General features: G+C 40.4%; 2 protein-coding genes across 2 annotated transcripts; one reads left to right on the forward strand and one right to left on the reverse strand.

The window, feature by feature from the left end:
• The first annotated feature begins 1,587 nt into the window (after window positions 1–1,587).
• On the forward strand, window positions 1,588–16,308 carry NRPD2A (nuclear RNA polymerase D2A). Its single transcript, XM_008786260.6, has 8 exons — window positions 1,588–1,795; window positions 3,097–3,566; window positions 6,478–6,684; window positions 7,667–8,580; window positions 9,562–9,853; window positions 11,526–12,473; window positions 14,947–15,218; window positions 15,524–16,308. The coding sequence occupies exons 2-8, from the start codon at window positions 3,132–3,134 to the stop codon at window positions 16,023–16,025; spliced, it is 3,570 nt and encodes a 1,189-aa protein (XP_008784482.1). The 5' UTR covers window positions 1,588–1,795; window positions 3,097–3,131; the 3' UTR covers window positions 16,026–16,308.
• Window positions 16,309–16,599: 291 nt separating this feature from the next.
• Window positions 16,600–18,913, reverse strand: LOC120111021 (Tetratricopeptide repeat (TPR)-like superfamily protein). The gene has a single exon (XM_039127298.3). It carries the CDS (start codon window positions 18,819–18,821, stop codon window positions 17,079–17,081), a length of 1,743 nt encoding a protein of 580 aa, XP_038983226.2. The 5' UTR covers window positions 18,822–18,913; the 3' UTR covers window positions 16,600–17,078.
• Window positions 18,914–19,814: the final 901 nt, after the last annotated feature.

Genomic DNA, 19,814 nt, shown 5'->3' on the forward strand with positions numbered 1-19,814 from the left:
AGCGCAAAAGGAGAATGGGAAAGAGGAAAAGAGAGAGAAAGGGGGAGGAGAGAAGGAGGATGGCGGATATCCGGTGGAGGCCTGGAGAGCCGCATGGAAGGGCAGAGGAGGGGCTTTGCGTTTGGTTTCTTGTTTCGTTGGAAATAGGAATTCCAGAGGAGGGTCTTTTTATTTCCAAAAATTTTAAAGTAAAATAAAAAAAATAAGCGAAGTTGGTAAAAAGTTTGCTGATTTCACTTAAATTTTTTAAAAATAAAAAGAATTTCTTCTGGAACTTCTATTTTGAATGAAAGAGCGAAACCAAAAGTGGAGCCTTTTCTCTACCCCTCTGCGGCTCTACGTCGGCCAGTTGCCGCCTTTTTACTCTCTTTCTTCGTCTCTCTCTATCTCTCTCATTTTTTCTCTTTTTCTTTTCTTCTCTTCCTTTATTTTTCGTTTTAGTTGTTAGAACCATCTCGATCCTTCTCCAGTACGGTTCGGCATGCTTCGAATTGGATAATTTAGGACGATTCCACCAGCCATGCTTCATGATGTCTTTCCACTTAGTGGGCCGAATGCTTGGAAAACTGCCACATCTCCCATCTTGAAAAGGGAGGACTCTCTTTCAATCTCTCCACTCAAGGCGTTTGATATTTTTAAGATGAGCGTAGAAGCCCCTTCTTATCGAGATGAACAATATAACAGCTACCCTGACACATCTTTGCGCTTCGACAACTGTACCGGAGATGATCCAGACAAACTTCTTTCAGCACTCCAGCGAGCACAATCTTTTTATCATATACTTTTTGTCCAATTCTATCATATTACTGATACAAGGGCGAGATGAGTCAGAAATTTTTTATTTCATTTATTGTGAAGTGGAAGCTTATTTTCTACTTGGATCTATCTATCATATATAGCTGACTTTGGAATATGTGTTTGTCAACATGTCCAATATGGCCTATTATCTTTGACAGAGATTCGCTAACAATAATCTCTTAGTTACAAAAACGATTTTGTAGTACGTCCGTTTCATGCATGGTTAGTTTACAAGTTTTCGCTGCATGACTCGAAATTACTCATACATGTTGCTAAGGGAATCAAGTTATCGATTAAGCAATGACCTTATCCGACTTACCCAATAAAAAAGAGAAATACTGAATTCTTAAATAATAAATAGTTCGAGTTCTGTTAGAAATTAAATGAGTGAAGTTTGGCTTGATTATTAAGTCGAGCTCGAGGCAGCCAGGCTCCGCTCGCGCACAGCCGGGCTTACCAAGAACACCAGGGAGAGAGATTGTACCCGCGAATACACTCGCTTTACAACGCCATTCCCGTGGTGGGTCCCATGAGTCAGACCTGGGTCGCATTTTCGGGTTTGGTTCTTTCCACGGTCCGCGTCGGTGACGCCAGGCTCTGCCGCTCCCCGTGCCCAAGCCGTCTAAACTCCAGATATACGAAGCACAGTAATTCCTATGCAAGTGCATCATTTCCCGTCGATCTATCATCGTTATTTAAAAACGGCAACATCGACGGCAGATTCGTGTCCCGCATATAATTTGCGTACAAACCACCTTTTTTTTTTTTTAACCTCTCTTGGAGGCGAAAGGGGAAGTGGAGCGTCTCGTCTCTTCCGCACCCCCCCCCCCCCCCCTCTCTCTCTCTCTCAAACGAAAGGGGAAGTGGAGATGGTCTCGTCTCACATCGATCTCTAACCATAACCCTAGCCCCAATCTTGGAGGGGGAATCTGCCTCACCGCCGGCCAGTGAGCTCTCCGCCGCTCCTCCTCCGCTGCCGCCGACGCCGTTTCCACAGGTACTGCCATCTCTCTCTCTCGCCATTCCCGGGATTGGCGTCTTCAGGCCTCTCATGGCCGGTTACTTGACTCCTGCGGAGAGACTGCCAAGGCATTTCCGGAGAACATCCATTTCCGCCTCCGGCCGTCCACCGCCGGCGATCCTCCCCCTTACTGTACCCTCATCTTCTGCCACTCCATTTCCCGGCCCTTTTGGGCCGTCTCGTAGTCTCTTGCTGTTTATTCACCGAGATTGCCTTCATGGGTTTTTTTCATCCGAACATCTTGATCAACTGAGAAGTAGAAGAGATAATGTTTTGTAGCTTGGTGCTGGCTTGATTCTAGAAGAGCTTTTCAGGAGTCGTTAATCATGTGATGTTTTCGAAACTTTGTGTTGATATGTTTTCGCATTATTTGCTATGGAGCTTATGTGGTTATGGGTTTTTATCGAAGAATATTATTCATCGACGCACTAGGTTTTAGATGTTGCAGCTGCCAGATTTTTTGTGTTTATGGTATATAAAGAAGCTGATGTCGATTTACGAGTAATTACTGTAGCGTTTGATGGAAACAAGCAATAAATTTGCTTATTTGGTGCATCAGTTAATGGCTTTCTGTGTTGGGAGCGTGCAATAATTACCCTTCTAGATAATGAAAGTGCGCATTTTGACTTACTAGTGTACTAATGTATGCTATCATGGTTTTGTTATTTTTTTTTTTGCTGAAAGTCATGGTTTTGTTATTAGCTGGTAAGAAGTAGCTGATAGACCGGCCCTATGCAAGTTGTTTGGAACCTTCTGTTGCAAGAAATAGGGACTGGATTGTAGTTTCCTTATATTATTGGAGTAGAATAGTCCAGCATGGAAGTCCATGTTCTTGTTGATTTTGTATAAAATCCATTGGTTTCATCCTTCTAGCTGGTGAGCTTATAAGAAGTGGCAATCATGAATTCTTATGTTCAATATTAACTGGTCCTAGCATTCAAGTATACGTTATATAATGCTTATTCCTGGTTGCTTCCAAAGTGTACACTTTTGCGGATATCATTACTACAAATACCTTTGGGTACAGATTTGGTTACTATGGTCTTCCTAGGAGTTTGTGGAGTTACTGTATGGCCATTCTTCTTTAGGCTGGCGAATCATTTCAAGTGTCTGGTGTGTTAAAATAGGCCATGATCTGCAAGTTCAGGAAACAAAATCGGCTTGATATTTTTTTTTTGAATTATATTAATTCTTGTCCTGAATGCATTCTTTATGCGCATATGGTGGATCTTGTGGTTGTTTCATGTCTCTGACAGCTTATGATGACTCTGTTTCAGGATCGTTGTGTGTGTGACAACTGCTGGAGTCATAAATGGAAGTGGAACAAACCCCTGATGGACCAGAACCTATGAATGTTGATTCTCCTAACAATGGCATTGAAGACCTAAATATGAATGTTGGGAGTCTGGAAAAGTTTTGCAAAGAGGCTGCCCGGTCCTTTTTTGCTGAATGGGGGCTCATTAGTCACCAGATAAATTCGTATAATGAATTTATAGGGCATGGGATTCAGGATCTGTTTGACTCCCTTGGTGAAGTGAATGTAGAGCCTGGGTATGATCCCTCGAAGAAACGCGGTGCTGAATGGCGTCATGCAACCGTTTCATTTGGGAAGGTTAGGCTAGAAAAGCCTTCATTTTGGTCTGGGAGGGATGATCTCCCAGAGGAAAATCTCAAATTATTGCCTAGACATGCACGCCTCCAGAATATGACGTACTCCTCTCAATTGAAAGTGGAAGTGAGAGTGCAGGTGCAGAAACTGCTTTACTATTCTTACTTCTTAAAATTTGTTTATTCCTGCTGTCATATTGATTTAGTGAGAATTCAGTTTATGGAGGAAGCAGTCCTCAAAGAATCTGATAATTAATTACAATTTCTTCAGTTAATATAAACTATGCTTGTAATTTTGTATGTATATCTATCTCGGAAGGAGCTCTATATAACTGTCAATAAAAGCGCAAATATAAATGCATCTTCTGGATTGTTTAGTCAAATTTATCTCTCTCCATATTTTGGATGAATAATTGTAGAAAATTGTTAATTTGCATTCCTTGATTAATGCTTTTATGACTCAGCATTTTTGACTATAATGTGACCCCAATCTGAAATGCTATCCCAATTTTAATTTTTGTCTTTGAAGGGGTAAAATTTGCTCTTAGACTCTAATGCTGAACACTAGTGATTTCTGTTGAAAAGTTTGCGTCTTATTGCATTTGGCTGGGATTAGCATTACCAAAACCATTTTACTATTTTTTGCTGATAATTGGGACTTCTTTTCAGGTTTTGCATGTTATTGCATTTGCCTGTCATTAGTATCACCAAGAACATCATCTTAATTACACAATCAAAGGAGGACATCATTTCATGTTTTGCATAGTCCTTGCAAAATTATCAGTTTAACACACTTCCTAGTGAGTGAGATTCATTTCGTGGAGCCATTCATTCTTGTCTTATCATGTTAGTTGATAACATTTGCTTGGGACATCAGTCCATGTTTTGCATTGTCCTTGCAAGCTTATCAGTTTATCACACTTCTTAATGAGCGAGATCCATATTGTGGAGTTATTCATTTTTGTCTTATCATTTTAAGTTGATAAAAATTTCCTTTGGACGACAATGTTCACATGTAACCTGTCTCAAGATTCTGTTTCATTGTATTAACTTTCTGCAGACACGCTTATTTGTCATTTTCTACGACTCAGAGCCATCTTAACCTTCAGTATTCATTACAGTGATAAACTGTCAAGAGTGCCTTTCAAATTTATCTCATGAAGAAAATAAAGTTGGGAAGCATGCAGCAACTCATTTATATATTGGAATGAAAAGCTTAATGCATTTTATAGTTATCCTATTAAATGGGCTTAGGCAGGCTACTTATTGTGATACCTATGATATTATGTCCATCACATGTAATTTTACAAGCTTAAGCGTATGCATGCTTTTTTCAAGTTTTTGGAATATTTGCAAAAAAAGGGTGATTGCTGTTTCTTGTAGGTTGCTTTGGTTAGTGATTCTTTAAGATGCGATCATATGGAGACAATGGTGCTTGGTGATATCAATTTGATTTATTAGAATGATATTCCCAACTAGTAATTGCCCCTCCGACAATTCATTCTTTCTTCTCTCTTAAAGAAGAATGAAAATGAGTGCATACTGATGTTTAATTGCAATTAGTCTTACACGAGTCACTTTTCTAATGTTTCTTTTTCGGCGGCTTCATATCCAGATACAATGGTGTGCCAAACTGAAACTGCACAATCCTTTTCACTCGGGCACATAAAGTACTATGTGTCCCTTTACTGCTTTCGACTCTAGTTCATATGACTTGCATTTGGTTAATTTCTCTTTTTCTTGCAAAGGTGGAAGGAGATAGAAATTTTGTTTTAAGTGAATTTAATTGTTTAGCATGCTTTTAGGCACGCTAACCATTTCCACTTTCTTGTTATGCCTCTATCAGTTGATGCTTTTGGAAGGAATGTATAACACACAACAGCCAACATGTAGTTTAGGTATTCTATAAAGGCTTATTTGTGTTGCATTGTTTTATATATGATAGGATGTTACACTTTCTAACTGTTTCATCCATTCTCTTGGGAGCTAATAGCTTCAAAATTTAGACATTATGTTCTACATTAACTTGAATCACAAAGTGGAGGTGTTATACAACAGTCTCTTGTGACTGCACTAATATGAGCTATCACCTTTCTTTTATGTATCTAGAGGCATCATATGCCATTCCATTCTGCTGTATGTATAAGTGATTTTTTGATAAAGCATTTAGAGTTTTTTGTTTTATTGGTGATGATGTCTTGCAAGGTTTTAAATCTCGTGGGATGGGGCTGTCTCGGTTTTTTCATGGAATGGGATGCGCTGCCGTCTCGCCCCTTCCCAACATTTGGGATAGGGGATGTCCCAAGACGTGCCAATTGGGACATTGGGACGATGGTAGGGCGGTCCTATCTAAACACATGGGATGGTACCCTGTCCCGGTGTCCGACAAGACATCTTGCTGAGACTTGAATCCTTGATCTCTTCAGATAAAGAGGACAAATTTTAATATTACAATGCTCAAAGCAGTGTAATTATATATCTATAATACTGGGTTTAAGGTCACCTATTGCATCAGCTCGTATATGTTCGATGTGATTGGAGTGAGGTTCTTAATTGGGGCTGTGATGTGACCAATAAGCTGGAAGAAATAAACATGAGGAAAATACAGATGAATGTTAGGAAAATCTGAAAGTTGCTTGCTTAAATTATGTTTCACTTCATCAGATGGATTATTTGTTTTCACAAAAGACTTCATATTTGTTTATGTAGACCCTGTTGGTGCTCAGAAGGATCTGTAGCCAAACTTCAGATATTTGTTATGCCACCTTTATTTTGGGTCTCTCATGCATCACATAATTGAAAGTTTTTAGGATAATGATATGCTTGACGCTTTGAAATCTCTATTTGCAGGGTGAACCATTATAGACTAGCTGAGTAAGTCATATGTTTATATATGACATAGCTATTCTTTTTAATAAATTAATTTTGTTTTGTTATACAGCACCATGTGGTAAGTTGTTCAGATTGTAGAATTTGTTGGACATGCAATCTGCATGATTTCTCATTTATATTCTTGCTTCGTACTCAAATAAGTGATGTAATTGCATCAGGTTTATACACAAGAGAAAAGTGACAAGGCAAAGACTGGCAAAGATGCATATATTCATAAGAACGTGGTGAGCGACAAAAAGAAGGAGATTGCAATAGGAAGAATTCCAGTTATGATTAGATCAAAGCTTTGCTGGCTCCACACACTTGACAAAAGTGATTGCCTTTTTGATTCTGGTGGCTACTTTTTGATCAAAGGAATGGAGAAGGTGAATATGTTGTTGAATCTCTCATTGTATTGATCTACCTGCACAAAGAATTACTTTGTCAGTTCAGTATGTTAATTTATTATGTCAAGTTTATCCAATACAATTTTTGACATTCTTTAATGCATTCTTGAGCATCCTCTTTCTCCCCCGCCATTGCACCCTCCCACCCCTACTCTGCCCCACCTCATGCTCCTCCTCCTCCTCCGGCCTTGGGCTTATGAGATGACATATGGGAACCAGATAAACACTTAAACTTATATAACTTGAATTGGTATAATGAGAGCATGATGGCTGTGGAACGAGGCAAGTTCATGCTTTGACTAAAGCAAAGGAGCACTATATTCTTGAAATATCAAGTTCACAATCAAAAGACAGAATAAAAATACTTAAAAATTTAAATTGTATTTATAATATAACACTAAAGTGTTGTGCATGTCACCCTTCCATATAAAACCAACAAAATCTTATTGGAACAAACTCTATTATTTGGATATTGGGCTACCAACTCTAGAAACCTGGCCACATACTAACATGCTTCGAACTTGTATCAGATCTTGTGTTCTGATTGTGACTCGATTGTTCAGCGTCTTATTGAACTGACCACAACTTTTTGGGCAAGGCTTGATGGTTATGGTTTATGCTGAGCATGATAAAATATTATCTCAAATTAACAAACTGAAAACTATGAGAGATAAAAACAGTTTGGAACTCTCACTGCCAGGACTAAAATGGATGCATGGGTTACATTTGCTTTACAGCAATAGTTGTCTATTATTACTGTGTTTATCCGAGAACTCTGGTGTAATTATTGTCAACCTGCTCCATAAATGCATGTATTATGTTTAGTGTGCAACTATTTTGCTGATGAAGTACAATGGACCTCATTGTTTTATCCCTTTGATGTAAACATGCCTGTAAGCTTTCTGTAAAGTGGCTTGAATTTATTGGATCAATTTTTCATTTTTTTTTTCCTACTTTGCAGACCTTTATTGCACAGGAACAGAGGCATTTAGCAAGAGTCTGGGTCACTGACAAACCAAGCTGGACGGTATCATATTTATCCGAAATGAAGAGGAAGAGAATCTACATAAAACTCGTTGAAGCTCCAAAAGCTGAAGGTTTCAGTGGTGGAAAGGTTGTCAACTTTTTTTTCTTGTATGCTACAATTCCAGTTTGGATTATGTTTTTTGCCCTTGGTGCATCATCTGATAAAGAAGTGTTTGAGATGATTGATCTTGGAGAATCTAGTGCTGATTTGATAAATATAATTTTGGCAACTGTTAAAAATGCCGACGAGCACTATAAGAAGTTCCGCGAGGATGCTGACGAGCATGATAAGAACTTCCGCAGGGTTGATAAGGCTCAGGATTATGTAAATAGTCAGGTCAAAGTTTCAAAATTCCCTCCCAGTGAATCATTTGATGAATATGTTGATAAGTTCCTATTTCCAAATATCAGTGGGCACAGGCAGAAGGCACTATTTTTAGGATACATGGTGAAATGCCTTCTACTGGCATGCTTTGGGAAAAGAAAATGTGACAATAAGGATGATTTCAGAAACAAGAGATTGGACTTGGCTGGTGAACTGCTTGCAAGAGAGTTGCGTGCTCATATTAGGCATGCTGAGAGGCGGATGGTGAAGGCAATGCAGAGGGATTTATATGGGGACCGTGACCTGCAGTTGATTGAACGGTATTTAGATGCTTCGATTATCACCAATGGACTGAACAGAGCTTTTTCAACTGGTGCATGGTGTCATCCATACAAAAGGACTGAAAGGTGCTCAGGCATCGTCGCAACTCTTAGAAGGACAAATCCCCTCCAAATGATGTCTGACTTGAGAAAGACACGCCAACAGGTTGCATATGCAGGGAAGGCTGGAGATGCTAGATATCCGTATGTCTTTGCTTTCCTTTCCTCTTTTATTTTCTCTTGTTTTCTGTGCATACATCTGGTTTAGTAAATGTTAGAACATCAAATATTGGCATTTTGTTTTTTTAATATTTTGTGTGGATAAGCTTTATGCAACTACATATTTTACAGTTCAAGAAATACTGGCTGAAATTTCTTTTCAGCCAAGAGAAATATTTAGTCATATGCATTTTATTTCTTTTGTGATGATTTTGCTAGCCTTAAAGAAGCAAACTCGGGAATGCAAACAGGAAGACCACAACTGATGACTCATGCCTCTCTCCCACCCTCACACCCTCACCCCCCCCAACCCAAATGCAGCCAAAGCAACCATAAGCTTTCTTCATTTATATCATTATTGTAATTGTAAATATTAATTTCTTTTTATACCTGTCAGACGATTTATAAGTTTTGAGATATATAAAAAATTGAGTTCTTTCACTTGGATGTATCTGTGAAGTGAAAGAAGTGTTGAAAGAGTCTTGATTGTGAAGAGTTAAGTTGGAGCATAGGTTTCCTGACATGTAAATAATGAAGATCAACACGATGCAGTCCCTTCAATATCAGAAGCCTAACTAAGGGTTTTAAGTCTTTAGACGTGATCATATACATCTTAATAATCACTTATCAGGCGGTGGTAATTTTCAATGCCAAAGACAATCTTGATAAATATGACTTTATTGGTAGACGTTGAGGGAGAACTTGGTTATAGATCCGAATTGGTTATGCAGGAACAAGAAATTTAATGATGTAGGTGGTCCAACATCTTGTTGCTCTGCTTATAATTTGTAGTGGTAGTGCATTATGGTACATTTCAAATATACTACGGCAATAAAGTTGATTTTTTCTTTTTTATAAATAGCAGCATATGTGGTTTTGTTAATACCATATGAGTAATTACTGCATCCGGTTATGTTTAACAATTCTCACTTGTAACCTTGACTTGATTGTACAATTTGCATGCAGAAACCCTTCTTATTGGGGCAAGTTGTGTTTTCTGTCCACCCCAGATGGAGAAAATTGTGGACTTGTGAAAAATTTAGCTGTCACTGCACTTGTAAGCTTGAAGGTGACAGAACCAATATTGGATAAGTTGATCTCTTGTGGTATGGAGAAATTGGATGAAATTTCTTTATCGTCAATAAGCAATATGGATAAAGTTTTTATGAATGGAGACTGGGTTGGAGTTTGTGCTGACTCAACTTCATTTGTTGCAAAATTAAGATGCATGCGCCGTGCTAGGCTAATCCACCCACAGGTCTGTCTTTTTTTCCCCCTTTATTATGCAGTTTTAATTATTTGCCACATTAAAAAGCACAAATTGAACCTTCGGATCTGTCAATTTTCTTTGCCAAAAAGCAATTATATTTTATGATGTGACTTTGCTTATAAACCCATTTCCAGTGGTATATACATATATACAGGTAGAAAAGGGAAAGTTAAGTTAAGGCAATCCCACCAAATCTGATATATTTCCCTAATCGTTGCATGTATTTCACTAGTCCCAACTCGCTACCCTCCTTTCCCAAATTGCAACCCTCTCCTAATCCCACAAATACTGCTTCTCTTTCTTCTAGTTTCCCCCTAAATCTTATATTCGTTCTCAAATTCATTCCAGATATCAGTTAGTTCCATTGTTTCAAAGTTCTTAATTACCCTGTGCATAATTTCTTAATGCATGTAATTCTTACCAATTCGATCCTCTCCTTACAGTGTCTGTACTATCAAGAGGACTCAAGACTGCCTGTGCCATATCTTGGGAAGGAATTTTTAATTTCTTTAGAATTGATTTTCCTTATGTCTAGTTATACCTCCTATTTCTTTGATTTTTTTTAAAGAACCATTTGTAATATTATGATGAATCTCATAAAAAATCACCATTTTGCTTTCACGTGCTTATAGTTTAAATATATGCATTTAATGGAAGGTTAAGTAGGTCAAATTTGTTACAGTAAGGTGATACACAATAATAAATATGTCTAAGAATTTTGATTTTTGTTTTTCCATTGCACAATTGTTAATTCCCGGTGTAGGTTGCTAGAGTCTGCTACTATAAGGTTTAAACTCTGATTTGGAATGCATATAACAAGCTTGCTGTTCATGCTTAAAAATTGCACAACTGCATAATGGATAAAAAGAATTGCAGATTGGCCTAAAATACCCACCTGCTTGAAGAAGTCAGGCTGTTATTCATATTGTTTTGTCGCTATTGAAATCTGCATTTAATTTGGTGGTGCTGTAGCCTGTTAATGTGAAAACCACTTCGGTTAAAAGCATGAAGCGAAATGTTTAAAGGAGCACAACTCAATTTTCTTATGAAGTTACTAAAGGAGCACTTCTTGCACTCAAGTTGGTTGATTAATAAATGAGCCTTTTTTCTGTTAAGGATGGTCATGGAGTGTTTTGCGGACATGTTGCCCAAAAGAATGCCCTTGTTTTGTATCTTTGTTTTTTTTTTTTATTTTTTAGGTTAGCTTTACTGCTTGCCTACAAAAAACTCCCTGAATTTATCTTGCTGATTGCTAAAATCTGCCAAAATGTCTCACTAACTTGTTATTAGTATATGGTATGTTTTCTTTTGCATTACATATGCAACACATTCCTGAAACAAAGAATCAGTAATCATCTCATGCTGAAATTTGAGCACAGATTTATAGTGCGCTCTTCCTAAATTTTCGTATTTCTTTTGTAAAGGTCTACGTGGTGTTGCTTATATGAACCATGATGCTCATCTCTTTTCACACATATGATATTTTGGCCCAATTTATACATGTTAGAATATATATTGATAATAAGAGCTCCTCATGACATTTTTAAAATAGTTGTCTAATTTGTTTTCGGGTGTAACACTTGTAATTTGCTACTGTTGTGAATTTACTCAATTGAATTTGCTGAACTGATTTCTGTTGTGATATTCTTTTACTTCATAGGTGGAGATCAAGAGGGACAAGCACCAAAGAGAAGTCCGAATATTTTCTGATGCAGGAAGAATTCTGAGACCGCTTTTAATAGTCGAGAATTTAAAGAAAACAAGCAAGCTTAAAGGAGGTGTTTGCTCTTTCCAATATCTTATGGATGAGGGAATCATAGAACTCATAGGTGTTGAAGAAGAAGAGGATTGCCACACAGCATGGGGAATCAGGCACCTTTTTATGGGGGATGAAGGTGGGCCTGCTCCAAAATACAGCCACTGTGAACTTGATGTTTCATTCTTATTGGGCTTAAGTTGTGGCATCATCCCTTTTGCCAACCACAATTTTGCTAGGAGGGTTTTGTACCAGGCCGAGAAGCATTCTCAACAGGCTATTGGTTTCTCCACGACCAATCCAAATATCAGAGTGGACACTCTCTCCCACCAGCTGTACTATCCGCAGAAACCACTTTTCAGAACAGTGATAGCTGACTGCCTTGGTAGGGCTGACTATTCATTGAGACGAAAAGACAGCATGCCCAGACCAGAGTACTTCAATGGTCAAAATGCTATTGTAGCAGTCAATGTTCACCAAGGATACAACCAGGAGGATTCCTTAGTCATGAATAGGGCTTCCTTAGAGCGTGGTATGTTCCGTACAGAACATTTCAGGAGTTACAAAGCTGAGGTCGAGAATAAGGAACTTACCAAACGTTTTAAACTGAGGGATAAGGTTGACTTTGGCAAAATGCAAAGCAAAAAAGGAAGAGTGGATAGTCTAGATGATGATGGTTTCCCATATATTGGTGCGAGTCTTCAAAGTGGTGATATTGTTATTGGGAAGGTTGCAGAATCTGGAGAGGATCATGGCATCAAGCTGAAACACACAGAAAAAGGGATGGTCCAAAAAGTAGTGCTTTCAGCAAATGATGAAGGCAAAAACTTTGCAGTTGTTACTCTGAGACAGGTCAGCTCTAGATCTAAAGTCTCATACATCAGTCAATCTCCAGTTTTTGTAATATGTTTATGCTTTACAAGTTTAAATATCGTTTTTCATAACTGGAAGACCATTATTATTATCAGGTTTTTTGCGTACATACCCTCCTAAATATTAGAATTTGTGCGAATATCCTCGCGAAATTAATATTTGCATGTATACCCTCATCTAACACTTGTTTTGCGTGTATATCCTTTTTTTTGGGCATATGTATCCATATCATCTAATGCTGTTAAGAAATTAGCTACTTAAAATTGAAATGATTGAAATACCCTTAATGAGTAAACATGCAAAAAATTATTTATAAGGATATGCATGAAAATAATAAATTTGCAAGGGTATTCATGCAGTTTTATATATTTAGGAGGGTATACGTGAAAAAAATTCTTGTTATTTTGTGTGAATACCCTCCTAAATATTGGAATTTGCATGAATATCCTTCCAAAATTGATATTTGCGTGCAAACCCTTACAAAACACTATTTTTATGAATACCTTTGACAATAGTTCAACTAATGTCACTAGCCAAAATCATATTTATTTAAATTTAAAATTAATTAAAATTATGAAATTACCTTTTTACCTCTAAAGCTAGTAATAGATTAACAGCTCTCGCTGGAAACTTATCCGACCCGTTGAATTTTCTCTCTTCCCATGCGATCGCTCTCTCACTCAAGATCGCCCTAATCCCTCTATCTTTTCTAAGAAATTTTTCGATCTCTCTCGATCCCTCTTTTTCACTCTTCTGTTTGGAGTCAAAACCATCCCTTCTCCATCATCGGCAGTCCATCTCCTTGCCTTCCCTTCGTTGGATTCTGGCCACTGGAATCCGAGTCCCTCTTATCGTCGATGGAGTTCTTCCTTCATTGTATCCTTTTTTACATGAAGATGGTCACGTCCTGTTTTTAGCTGTGTAGATTATTTAAATAAAAGCATTGCGAGAGATTTGCAATGTTTATTTTTTAGTGTGTGAGTTTGCAATATTTATCTTTTAGAGCCGGAAAACTTTTCGTGTGCAGGAAGATGGCTAATTTAAAATCGCTGTGATAAGATGGGTTGCATACACTAGGTCTTTTCTTTTTTTTCAGAAAATTGAAGCTCCAAAGAAAAATGGCTTAACGTGCCCAACGTAAGGGGTGGCCTTCTATCACATGGGCACGGAGGTTGTTAGTGAGTCTAAAAGGTTACGAAGTCCTTTAATGGCTTTGTTCGGGAATGATTGACATTGTTCTTCCATCCATGAGCATAGCAATAGCATGGAAGCTTGATCATTGCAATTTATTGTGTAACTTTAAGAGATTCTATTCTCTTTCTATATTCTAATCTATGCCCTCATATAGGAATCTATAACAATAAATATTACTAGCTGGTTTTTGATTAAATAAAATACAATGGTTGTTATAAATGAAGAAGAATAAGATAGAACAATTTTATGCTTGGTAAAAGAACTTTCATAACTTTATTTGTTATCTAATGTTGAATATTATTTTCTTGAGCAATATTTTTACATAAAATATTGAGTAGCAGGCACTAGACTAATTTGGTGTTAAACAAGTTGATATAGATAAAAAAAAATTAGATTTTTTTTTTTGCATGTATGCACTCCTAAATATATAAATTTGCATGAATACTCTAGCTAAGTTGCTATTTGTATGTATACCAATTAAGGCTATTTCCGTCATTTCAATTTTAAAACCGTTAATTTCTTAACAACGTTAGATGGTATGGGTACAATTGCAAAAAAGAAAAAAGAAGGGCATACACGCAAAACAAATATTTTATGAGGCTATACATGCAAATATCAATTTTGGAAGGGTATTCATGTAAATTCCAATATTTAGGAGGGTATGTGTGCAAAAATTCTATTATTATTTTACAGTTAGAAACATTCTTACTATCCTTTACTTTTTCACTCTTGTTTAGCACCCTTTTGTTCGTTATTCCTGTTTGCAACTTTATCTTTCTTGTGGGGACTGAACTTGCATTTTAGCTTCCTCGGTGTGGATGTGTCCAGGGTATGAGTGATCTATCTTTTATTCAACACTTGGTTCTCCATAAAAGTCGCTTTAAGCATTTTTTTAGATGCTTATTTTAGATGTTTCAAAAATAAACATTGATGCTGAACTTTTTGTAAATTCTTGATATGTGACTGTAATGGTCACACTCTTATATTCATCAGTCATCATCGTAGAACGGCTATACTGGGCATTCTATCTACAGAAAGCAATGCGACTTTTTCTCAAAAATAATATTGTTCCTTCTCTATATTTTTACAAGCTGTTTGTGCTACCGATATGTAGTTCTTCAAATTTGTTAAGGTGTTCATTCTATTGAATTAGGAAGGTGCAACACCTATTTAACTGAAGCAAGTTCTTTTGATCATTTTTGCTCTTTACTCTCTATTTTTCAACCTTATGTATGACTAATTGATCAAATTACTTCAGGTTCGTTCTCCCTGTCTTGGAGATAAATTTTCCAGTATGCATGGGCAGAAGGGTGTGGTTGGTTTCCTGGAGTCTCAGGAAAATTTTCCATTCACCTGTCAAGGAATAGTTCCTGATATTGTGATAAATCCACATGCTTTTCCTACTAGGCAAACTCCTGGTCAGCTGCTTGAGGCTGCTTTGGGTAAGGGAATTGCCTGTGGAGGTTCGGTGAGATATGCTACACCATTTACCACTGCATCAGTTGATGTCATAACAGAGCAGCTGCACAGGTGAGATACATTTCATGCCTGAGACTCAAGCAAGCCAGGGTACCTAACCTTGAGAACTATCGTTGTTCTTGACTGTCCTTGCTGCTGTCATTGAGCAGCAGCTGCATGTGTTAAATTCATCTCATGCCAAGTATAATGCCCTTTGCTTAGCTTGCCCTGGTGTAAAATTAATAGCAACATGTTCTGCAGATTTGCCAATTTATACACACAATATAACACAGCATATGATTGAATTCAGCTTTTCTTTCTTTAAATATGAAAAAACATGTATTGAATGCTAATCTAACTTGGCCTCAACTCTTCAGGGCTGGTTTCTCCCGATGGGGTAGTGAGAAGGTTCTAAATGGCCGGACTGGTGAAGTCATGCGCTCTATGATCTTCATGGGCCCCACATTTTATCAGAGATTAATCCATATGGCTGAAGACAAGGTCAAGTTCAGGAACACTGGGCCAGTTCACCCGCTCACAAGGCAGCCGGTAGCTGACAGAAAGAGGTTTGGTGGGGTGAAGTTTGGAGAGATGGAGAGGGACTGCCTGCTTGCCCATGGGGCAGCTTCCAACCTACATGAGCGGCTATTCACGCTCAGCGACTTCTCTCAGATGCACATCTGTCAGACATGCAAGCGGGCTGCGAATGTTATCCTGCGGCCTGTGGTCGGGGGTAACAAGATTCGTGGACCATACTGTAATTACTGCCAGTCCTCTGAAAACATAGTCAAGATCAATGTGCCTTATGGTGCAAAGCTGCTCTATCAGGAGCTCTTTAGCATGGGTATTTGCTTGAAGTTCGATACAGAAGTTTGTTAATCTCAAGATCCTTATTGGTGCATCTGTGGTGGCAATGAAGCTGGATTGGATTAAACAAATGGCCAGGTTACTTTCTTTGTGTGCATGCTTTTGAATTTTGATACATCATACATCCTTCTGATGCAGATGCGTATATACAAGTTGGTCCCTGTTCAAAACTATCGACCTAAATTTGCAGGCCTATCTGATGGTTGCTAGATCATCATTTGCTGTTGCTAAGATGTATATTAATACTGATCTTCAGGGACGGTCATCATCCATCTTCTGAGGTGGTGTTAGATCACTTTTGCTGCAGATGTGTCTCCCAGAACACGGTAAGATTCGGTTGTCTGGCGCGATAGTGTGGTCGGATATCCATCTTGCCCGTTTTCTGGAAATGACAGCATTTGATTTTATTTGATGCTCTGCTGCTGTTTGCTATAGCATAAGCATCTCGACCATGTTGCATCAAGGGAACCGTACATGTTTGACATGGCACTGAAGGGTAGCACTCTGCCATTTGATGCTGCTGCAGCTACTTATTGACGTGGTTTGAAGCAAATTTATGAAAATGCTGGATTATGTGGGCTGTTGGTAACTCTCTAGAAATGTAGGAAAATATTCCAACGAATATTGAGGATCACATATCTTTGTAAGAAATATCTCTGTTCCCTTCCATAAATAAATAAATATTAAGAAGCAGCGGCAGACCCCAGCCTTGGGTTCTCTTTCTTGTCGAGCTGCACCAGACCGATCGGATCATCTTGATTAGCTTCGGGCGCTCGTACGATAGCCTCGAGTTGCTTGAGATTTGACTGAGAGAAGCTCCTACTCAAAACCAGTTTCCAGTTCAATGCCGCTAAGCTACTTCCACTGCTTTCATGGTGCGGCCGGGCTACTGCTGCTTGTTGTGGTGCATGTAGGATGTCTGATTAAGATCCAGCAGCCTGCATTACTTTCGTCGTGCAACTCTCCACTGGTCTGATTCTAGGTTCGATTCTTGAAGTTCATCGAAGGCGAAGGACAAGCATCGTCATCCATGCTGAATGTCCAATGTCTCATCATAGAACCTCGTCACCAATAATCCCTGCACGAGCAATCCCCACCTTCAAACCGGTGGAACCTTGCCAGATCCCTGACAATGATCACCCGATCATAGGCCCTCGATATCAGCTTTGCCACTGTATGACAGTCCCCACATATTCTAAGGTTCTTCATCACCTGTATTGGTGCACCAACTGGAGTGCTGATCAAACCAAATGCCAGAGCAAGCTTCTCACTATGCTGACACAACGCGTTCTCCTTGTCCTCGTCTCCGATATCATGCAACACGTTGCTAGTATCCGGCACGTATCCCAAAGCCTTAATCCTCGCCCCGATCTCATCCAACGCTCGGTATATCTCCCTCCACCTCTCGTGCTCCTTATCACCGTTGTAAAACGTATGAACCACGCCTTCAATCTCCGTCGTGCTGATCCCCGGTATCTTCTTAACGTCGTGGCTCTTCATGGCCTCACGGACTCTCCCAACATCGGACCACCGTCTATTGGCCGCATAGACATTGGATAGCAGTACGTAGTTCCCACAACCGTTGGATCCCATCTCGAAGAGCTTCTGCGACACGCGTTCGGCCAGATCGACCTCCCCGTGGGTCCGGCACGCCCCGAGCAACGTCTGCCACAGAACCACGTCTGGCTCGAATGGCATGGATTCGACCACGCCGTAAGCCTCCGTCAGCCGCCCGGCCCGGCCCAGCAGATCGACCACCGAACCGTAGTGCTTCATGGTGGGCCGGACCCGCATGGACCGGAACACGCGGAGGCCTTCGTCTACTAGTCCGGCGTGGGTGCACCCGCATAGGACGGCGAGGTACGTGACCGCATCCGGCTCGAGGTCGGTGGAGCAGAGCATTTCGTCGAACAGGTGGAGCGCCTCGGCCCCGCGGCCGTGCAGCGCGAGGCCCATGATGATGGCGTTGTAGGAGACGAGGGACTTCTCCGGGGTGGCGCGGAAGATGGCAGCGGCGCGGTCGACGGCGCCGCACTTGGCGTACATGTCGAGGAGGGCGTTGCGGACGCGGACGTCGGCGTCGAGGCCGCGGGCGCGGGCGTAGTCGTGGACGGCGGCGCCGTCGCTGAGGGAGCCTAGCTGGGCGCAGGCGGAGAGGGCGGCGACGATGGTGCCGTCGTTGGGGGCGGGGTCGGAGGGATCGGGGGAGGAAGAGAGGCGGCGGAAGAGGGCGAGGGCGTCGGGGGGGCGGTCGGAGAGGGCGAGGCCTGAGATGAGGGCGTTCCAGGTGGCGACGTCGCGGAGAGTCATCTCGGAGAAGACCTGGTGGGCGGAGGGGAGGTCGGTGGCCTTGGCGTAGGCGTCGAGGAGGGTGGTGGCGAGGCGGACGTCGGCGGCGAGGCCGAGACGGAGGAGGAGGGAGTGGAGCTGGCGGGTGGGAGGGAGAGCGGAGAGGCGGGCAGCGGCGCGGATGGCGAAGGAGAGGGTAAGGGCGTCGGGGCGAGGTGGGGCGAGGGGGAGCATCTCGTGGGCGAAGAGGAGGAGGGCGGCGGCGGGTTCAGGGCCGGCGGCGAGGCCGCGGATGGCGGCGTTCCAGTCGTTGGTGGCGGCGGCGGAGCGGGGGGTGGAGCGGAACATGGCGAGGGCGTAGTGGAGGTCGCCGAAGGATGCGACGGCGCAGAGCTCGATGAGACGGGAGCGGAAGGAGGCGGAAATTGGGAAGAGGCCGGTGACGAGGAGGTGGGCGTGGAGCTGTTTGATGTGGGAGAGCTTGGAGCATCGCTGGAGGAGGGACTCCAGGTGGGCCATGGGACGCTGGGTGGAATCGAGTCGCAGCGGCGGTGAGAGGAACAGCAAGGGATTTATATATGGCTTTGATTTGTGTCGGGCTCAAGCAAGATAGAATCCAAACAAAATAAAGCTAACCAAGTCTGGACTTGATTTTGGATTTCTTTTATTGGATTTAATTTGGTCTAGGATTTATATTCAAATATCCAATAACTCTCTAAGAAATATAAGATTATGATTTCCTGCAAAATTGTTATTCTTCTTTGCATAACAAAAGAATGGTCCTTGATCATTTGTTTGCTGGCTTCTTCTGCATGGACTCTTCTGTTTAGGAACAGATATTAGTTGTTATAATGGCCCTAATGAGATGTTACATGGAGATTTAGTGAAATAATAACATGTTTTCTTTCTCAGATTTTTAAAATGTATTTTTTTCTTTTCTGCCTTTAGCTGACATGCAAATATGAAATTTCAAATCTTAACATACTGTTGTGAGCATTCCTTTCTTTTATGTTTTTAAACAATAATAATGCTGCAAATGGGCCAGATCAAATGCTCGGCCTGGCTTGCTTTTTTGGATCCGGTTGGGCACAAATGAGATATAATCCATTTGAAAAATTTGGCCGAGATAAGTTATATAATCTGTGGATTAGTTGGGTCTAAGATGAGTCATGTATTTATCGACTGACCCAACCCCTTCAGTCCAATTCAGCCCAACCCAAAATATCTTTTTTCTGAAATTGGTAACCCCTCCATCACTCACTCAAGATTTGCAGTTTGGGAATTGATTTTGTTCGTTTATAGACAAAATTAAGATTGAATTGCATTTTTATAGAACATGATGGCAATAACATTTTGCATTTACACCCTTTATTCCTTTTAATATGTTCTTCATACTATTGCTGATATCCCTTCTATACTTGGAACAAAAAAAAAAAGTATGTCCCTCTTATCTTGCATTTGACTTGAATCTAGGCTCCACTTGATCCAACCTAAACTCGAACATATGGCATT

The sequence above is a fragment of the Phoenix dactylifera genome, chromosome 7, assembly GCF_051530095.1.
Source record: "Phoenix dactylifera cultivar Ajwa chromosome 7, Ajwa_hap1_PhDact_Kaust_v1.1, whole genome shotgun sequence".
NCBI classification, from domain to species: Eukaryota; Viridiplantae; Streptophyta; class Magnoliopsida; order Arecales; family Arecaceae; genus Phoenix; species Phoenix dactylifera.

Bases quoted from the DNA above. Each gene is read 5' to 3' on its own strand.
- NRPD2A (XM_008786260.6), top strand. From the start codon at position 3,132: ATGGAAGTGGAACAAACCCCTGATGGACCAGAACCTATGAATGTTGAT. The intron at 6,685-7,666 runs GTGAATATGTTG...CCTACTTTGCAG, and splicing joins TGATCAAAGGAATGGAGAAG to ACCTTTATTGCACAGGAACA. The intron at 8,581-9,561 runs GTATGTCTTTGC...ATTTGCATGCAG, and splicing joins GCTGGAGATGCTAGATATCC to AAACCCTTCTTATTGGGGCA.
- LOC120111021 (XM_039127298.3), bottom strand. From the start codon at position 18,821: ATGGCCCACCTGGAGTCCCTCCTCCAGCGATGCTCCAAGCTCTCCCAC.